Source organism: Mirounga angustirostris, unplaced genomic scaffold (genome assembly GCF_029215605.1).
Source record: "Mirounga angustirostris isolate CCGP_5_RB_7025 unplaced genomic scaffold, mMirAng1.0.hap1 SCAF_7, whole genome shotgun sequence".
Classification (NCBI taxonomy): domain Eukaryota; kingdom Metazoa; phylum Chordata; class Mammalia; order Carnivora; family Phocidae; genus Mirounga; species Mirounga angustirostris.
This window is the reverse complement of record NW_026991715.1, coordinates 126,395,320-126,402,646: the sequence shown is the minus strand read 5'-3', so window position 1 is coordinate 126,402,646 and position 7,327 is coordinate 126,395,320. Positions and strand designations below refer to the sequence as shown.

The 7,327-nt window shown below is 40.3% G+C and overlaps 1 protein-coding gene across 1 annotated transcript in view; it reads right to left on the bottom strand.

Moving 5' to 3' along the window:
• Positions 1-216: 216 nt before the first annotated feature.
• The window catches only part of LOC123853337 (UDP-glucuronosyltransferase 3A2-like), a 30,245-nt gene continuing 23,134 nt past the window's right edge, over positions 217-7,327 (bottom strand). The window contains exons 6-8 of the mRNA XM_045887973.1: positions 3,578-3,809; positions 1,645-1,864; positions 217-493 (exon numbers count right to left, since the gene is read on the bottom strand). Of these exons, the coding sequence (XP_045743929.1) occupies positions 217-493; positions 1,645-1,864; positions 3,578-3,809 (729 nt within the window). The remainder of the gene's footprint in view (positions 494-1,644; positions 1,865-3,577; positions 3,810-7,327) is intronic.

Sequence of the window (7,327 nt, the reverse complement as noted above, 5' to 3'; positions counted from 1 at the left end):
TGATTACTGGCTAAATAGTAAGCTTTATAAAATATATATTTTACCACAATTTGAAAAAATAATCCCAAGATTACTTCATAACAATTTCCAAACAGAGGCAGAAACAGTGAGGAGATGTTTCTGCACCACCGTCAAGTACCACCAGGGGTGTCCTGCGCTGGGGAAAGCCTTCTACAACCAGTGGCTCCCCAAACACCCATCATGGATGCACCTCCATCAGGCCTTCTTCAGCTTCCTGGCCCCACACAGCCACCTGGCCACCACACCCAGCAGCTTCCCCCAGAGCCACAGGGTGCCCAGGGTGACCAGCAGCAGGAACAAGAAGACGTCCAGCAGGTACTGCTCATGCCATGGCTGCTGCAGGCCGTGGGGCTTGAGGTGTGCCGCACCCCCTGTCTGGAGGATGTGGTCGATCCAGCCCACCAGCCTCTGAGCAGGGGTCAGGGGGTGGGAGCGCCTGATGATGCTGGCGGCCACTGCTGCTGACTTGTACCTGTTGGCAGAGACAGAGGCAGGGTGTTACTCATGTGCTCTCAGAAGTCTTAGAGACCTCGTATCACACACACACGCACACACACACACACATACACTTTCATCCATATGCACAAAAGACTCAGTTTCAAGAAAAGTGGTTAGCTTGGCCTTGTCGCAGACTAGCTGGGTCCCATTGAAAAGTTCTAACTGGTCTTTCCATGCAAAGATCCATGCCTAGGGCTAAAAGTGTTAAATTATAAAAAGGTGACTAAGCTGTAAGGACAAGTCTTTACCCAAGGACACTTATGGTACAATAAAGGAAAAAGTGTATAGGAATATATGTGATGTAACATACATCCAATTCAAGGTAAATGTCCTTGAGACCCTAATAAGATATTCAGTCCATCATGATTATCTCATCATTGTGCTGGATGGCAATTTACATAAGAGAACATGAGCCCTTTTACTGACTCACTTAACAGAAATTCATCCCAACTTACTTTTGTGGCAGGCCCTGTACTAGTCCCTGAGAACACAGGGGAAAACAAGAGACACACTGGGCTGTCCAAGGGAGCTGACTCTCTACTTTCTGGGGGACAACCAATAAATTTAAAAAGAAAGAAATGGGGTAGTTAATGATCCTGAGAAGTGTTAAGAAGGAAAAATGAATTATGATTGAAGAGGGTGGGAGAGGGGAACACATTTAAAACCGTCACACAAAGACATCCTGCCTCTCTGCGGGGAGGATATTGGAGATGAGTCCAACTGTATGAAGGAGCTAAGTCTGTGAAGAGAAGGGAAGGATATCTTAGGAAGCAGCACTGATAAACCGTCTGAGGCAGGAAACACTGCGGCATATTGGGGGACAGGAAGGTGACCTCCTGCTCAGTGTCATTCTACTATCAGTAGTCCCAAAATATAAGACCTGTCACAGACCCTATGTAAGTAGGTCAGAATCCTCACAACCCTTAGGGAGAAATTGTTCTCAACATCTAACCCGAATTGCCTAGTCTTGCTCTCAGAGTAAACAAGTCAGCTGTTAGCATCACACACATACTATTCCACATCTTGGAAGTTTCAGCTTTTATTGCAAAAAAAGTGACACACAGTGCCCTTTGTGTTGGATGTCTTCATCAGCCTAAGTGAACACAAGCCCAGAGAGCTCCATACCTCTTGTCTTCTATGACTTCCTTCATCTTCAGAGCTAATGTCTTTGCCTTAACCTTCTTTAACTGGATAGAGACACCAAACTTTTTGGCTTCTACTCGGACCAGGTTTTCAGTCTGTTCTCCAAGGACAGGAATCCCTACCATGGGTACACCATGTTGGATGGCCTCCATTATGCTATTCAATCCACCATGAGTGACAAAGAGACGGATCCGTGGGTGAGCTGTTGCAAATCAGGAACAGAGCAGAATATTTCAAGGTGAAAATTTTCAGAACATCTTTGAAAGTATCAAGGGCAGAAAAAAATACAAAGGGATCTTAAAGTATGTTGGAGAAAAAGAATTTGCTGAATTAGCTTAGGGCACACTCAAGGGCACATATTTCCCCAAATACAAAATTCTGGTCTTGTCTCCATACAGAGATTCCTCTAAATCAATCCATCTAAGACTCAGAACCCAGGGACAGCTGCTGAGAACAGTACTAAGCACAGCATTTTCTTCCATCCATCCATCCATCCCTCCATCCATCCTTATCTATCCACTCTGTCTCTCCCTTTGCTCCTCTTTTTTTTTTTTTTTTTTTTTTTTTTTTTTTTTTTTTAAAGATTTTATTCATTTATTTGAGAGAGAGAGAATGAGAGACAGCACGAGAGGGAAGAGGGTCAGGGGGAGAAGCAGACCCCCCGCCGAGCAGGGAGCCCGATGTGGGACTCGATCCCGGGACTCCAGGATCATGACCCGAGCCGAAGGCAGTCGCCCAACCAACTGAGCCACCCAGGCGCCCCTCCCTTTGCTCCTCTTATGTCTGTTATCTCACTGTTACTTTCTCCCAGTGTCACTCTCTTTCTGTTTGTATGATTTACTATCTCTTTCTCTATCTCTCATTCTGTAGGTTTCATGCTCTCCCTTTCATTGCCCATTCATTTCCCTCTTATCTGAAGGCTAACACTTTTACTGACATCACATCTCATGTGGCATTCATCAAACTTACACTGTATGTCATTTCTACTCAATTTCACAAGAAATCCTCTAAAGTAGGCAATGATGGATCACCCATCTCAGTATTTCCAGTTCCTATGTGCTCATCCCACTCTTATTTAGAGAAAACTAAAACAAGTGCTAATAATGAAGAGTTCATCTCAAAACTGCCTCTCAATAGGGATGTGCATCAGAATCTATTTGTGTTTCTTTGAAAGTCAGAATCCTTTTCCCTACACCATGTCTTGTGAATAAATGTGCAGAACCCACTATCTTAAGTTCCCAATATGTTTGTGAGCCATAATCTTGGGGATGAATGTCTGATATAGTCAGTAGTTGTGGCACTGAGGGACTCCAAAATGTTGCGCAAGGACAAAGGGGTGTGAGGAGCTCTCTTTTGCCAGAGAATGTGATGGACAAAATAACCAGCTAAGGCAGAGAGCTTACTCAGCTTGACACTCAGATGTTTGGGCACACCCTTCAGACACTGTCAGCAAACCTTTGTGAAAGTATGAGTACACCTTTTGGGGCAAAGGAGAATGAACCAATATGTGTGAGGGTGTTTCTATAGTGGCATGGGGCCTAATAGATGCTCAAGAGTTAAGGGAAAACAGTGGCAACATGTCCCTTGGTATGTGATCGCAGAATCCATAAACTGTCTTTGACTAAGTTTGGGTAACCTTGTTGAGTGCCAAATATGGTATGGTCAAAAGAGCCTGATGACAATCATTTCTAGAAGCAGGTATCAGGACTGCAAATGAAAGAAAGAAGAAAACATGGCGGTTTTATCCATTTGGGAAACAGTCTGATTTCCCAAGAACTCCAGCTGGCTGCTCCATTCCTGTCCTCTAAAGATTACCTTTAGCTACCAGCTGCCCTTTCTCATGCTCGTGGGGTTGTCCAGTGTAAACCTAAAGATAATAAATGGAAAGAGAGAAGTAGACCTGAACAGTCCTTACCCAAGAGGTCATTCTGAGGAAGCCAGTCCACAATTTTCACATTTGCTGCCAATTTGACGTCTTTGGGCCAATGAGAAGGATTACACTTCCATATCACCCCTTGAGACAGATGAGCAAAGGCGCTGTTCATCTCCCTGACAACTTCTTGGGACTGACAGATGCTCACCATGGAGCCCAGGGCCACAAGGACAAAACCAGAGTCTCCAAACTTGGCAATGAAATTCTCAAATTCCTGGAGAGAGGTAACAAAGGAAAGCAGGTGAACACAGTTGCTCATGAAAGCCTAGACAGCCTTGAAATGAAAGTCAGCTATATACTGAATACACCCTCCTGTCAGTGGCCTAGAGCTCACTGTCTTGAAGAGGTTCTCAATAGCCCCTGGGACAGCTCAGTGCCCTCTGCACTGTGCTCATATCCATTGTGTCTGGTGGCCTTGAAGTCATTTCTCTGAGACCTCAGGACACATCCTACCATATAAACACTTTCAATAATCACAGATGAATGGGAAGACAGCTGTAGGTGTCCAGTCACTACCACAATAACCCACATTGCCTTTGAGGCACTCAAAGCACACTGTAGCACCAACATCTAAATCCAGGACTTGTGTGTGTAACAATGTTTTATAGAAGAGGAAAGCAGAGGTGGTGGGAATTTCTTTCTTCATTGAAAACATGGTCTCAGTACCAAGGTCATCCTCATCTCTCGTTCTAGGTGTGGGGAGATATGGTCATTTAGGAGGGTTCCAATGCCAGACCAGAGGTGCTAGTGCCTGAGAGAGTGCCAGTTGCTGTCCTGGCCCAGTAGGAGGCAGCATGCCTTCTGGAGGCTGAGGTAGATGCTGGGGAAATGTCTCTGGTGGTGTGTCTTCTTCATATGCTTATTAGCCATCTGTAGGTCTTTGTTGAGGGATCTGGGAAGGTTTTTGCCCCATTTAATTTATTGGTTTTCTTATTGTTAAATTTTAAGAGTTCTCTGTATACTATGTATATTTGTGTGTATAAAGTGTTTGCATATTTTGAATAACAGTCTTGAACAGATAGGATTGTTCCAAATATTTGCTCTTGTTCTGTGGCTCCTATTTTAATTGTCTTGACAGTGCCTGCCCAGAACAGAATTTTTTTTTGAGATTTTTATCTATTTATTTGAGAGAGACAGAACATGAGCAGGGGGGAGGTGCAGAGGGAGAAGCATGCTCCAGCTAGCAGGGAACCTGATGCTGAGCTCCATCCCACGACCCTGAGATCATGACCTGAGCCAAAGGAAGAAGTTTAACTGACTGAGCCACCCAGTCAGAAGAGAAATTTTCACAACAGAAATTTTCAATTTAGCACACTTATCAACTCCTTCTTTCATAGAACATGACTTAGGTTTTTCATTTAAAAAGTTTTCATCATCATGAAACACTACATCAAAAACTAATGAGGTACTGTATGGGGACTAACATAACATAATAAAAAAAAAAAAAGAAAAAATATCAAAGGGACTCCCTAAGTACACCTCCTCCTTCTGCCAATAGTGAAGGTGAAATAAATGCTTTTTTAGATAAATAGAACTGAATTCGTCTCCAATGTAAAAAAATAACTAAAAAAATAAGCAAAAGTTTTCATCAAACCATAGTTCATCCAGATTTTCTCTGATATCATATCAGAGAAAATTTTTATACTTTTGCATTTTATATTTAAGCTTGTGGTCCATTTTGAGCTAATTTTCTTGAAGGGTGAAGGGTATGAGTCTAATTTATTCTCTGTGTGCACATATCCATTTTTCCAGCACCACTTTTTTGAAAGTCTATGTTTTCTCTGTACTATTGTCTTTACTCCTATGTGAAACAGCAGTTCACGAAATCTGTGTGCATCTCTTTTGGGGTTCTCTATTGTGTTACATTTACCATTTGTCTAATCTTTTGCCAATATCATAATGTCTTGATTACTGTAGCTTTATAGTAAGTCATGAAGTTGAAAATGTCAGTCCTCCAACTTTGTTCTTCATTTTCAATATTGTGTTTGTTCTTCAGGATTTTTGCTTCTCCATGCAAATTTTAGGATCAGTTCATTAATATCTGCAAAACAATTTGCTGAGATTTTGATTGTACTTGCATTGAAGGTATAGATCAATTTGGAGAGAACAAATTCTTGACACTATTGACTCTTCCTATCCATGAACATGGACTTTCTCTCCACTTATTTAGTTCTTTGATTTCCTTCATTAGAGTTTTGTAGTTTTCCTCAAATAAATCTTTACATATTTTGTGGATTTATTCCCAAGATCACATTTTTGGTGGCGCTAATGTAAATGGTTTTTACATGTGCTTTTAATTTCACATTCCCCCATGCATTGCTAATATATAAGAAAAGTATTGATTTTATACATTAAACTTGTATCCTGTGACATTGCAATGATTGCTTTCTATTCCAGGAATTTTTATTTTTTATTTTTTGGCTTTTTCAGATTTTCAGAATGGACCATCATGTCATCTGCAAACAAAATAGTTTTATTGCTTTCTTCCTAATCTATATGCCTTTTATTCTGTTTTTTTGTCTCATCACTTTTGTTAGGACATCCAGTATGAGGCTAAAAGGTGGCAGTGAGGGGACATACTTGCCTTGCATCTGATAGGTTGTCCTCTCATTTTCTATATAATGTCCTTTGATATAGAGGTTTTTAATCCTAATGAAGTCCAATTTGTCTATTTTTTCCTTTGTTACTCATCTTCTCAATGTCATATCTACAAATTCATTGCCAAATAAGTCCATGCAGATTTATCCCTTTCTTTTCTTCTAAATATTTTATGGCTTTTAACTCTTTAATTATGTCATTGATGTATTTTGAGTTAATTTTGGTACCTGGTATGAGGAAGGCTCAAAATACGTTCTCTTTCATGTGAAAATCCAGTGGGATCAGCACCATTTGCTGAAGAGACTATTCTTTCCTTCATTGAATGGTTTTGGCACCCTTGTCAAAAATGAATTGGTCACAGATGTATGAGTCATCCAACTGTGTTCTTTTTCATATTGTTTTGGTTATTCAGGGTCTCTTACATTTCCATATGAATTTTTCGTTTCTATAAAAGGAAGAGGTCATTGAACTGTTGATAAGGATTAGACCAATTCTGTAGATCACTTTGAGTAGTAGTGCTCTCTTAACAAGATCTTTCTATTTATTTAGGTGTTCCTGAATTTCTTTCAGCAAATTTGTAGTGTCCAGTGTACATGTCTTTCAACTCCTCAGTTTAATTGGATCCTGTTGTAAATAGTTTTCTTAATTTCATTTACAAATTGTTCATGGTTGCTGTATGGAAACACAAATCATATTTGCATATTGATATTTTCCCCTGCAACTTTGCTGGGTTTGTTTATTAAAACTAATAGTTTCTTTTTGGTGTATGAATTTTTTGGTATTTTCTACATAGAGATTTATGTCATATGAAAATCAAACTATTTCTACATTGTCCATACCAATTTGAATGTCTTTTCTTTCTTTTTCTTGCCTACTTGCTCTAACAAGGGCATATTTGAATAGCAGTGATATAAGTGGGCATCTTAGACTATTGATCTTAAGCAGCACAATTGCAGTCTATCATAATGAGTATGATCTTAGCTGGGAGTGTTCCATATACTCTTTATCATGTTCAAGAAACACCTTTGTACTCCTAGTTTTGTGAGCATTTTTGTCATGAATGTGTGTTAGTTTTGTCAAATAACTTTTCTGCATTTCTTGACAAGATGCGTTTTTTTCTCCCATTCATTCTAA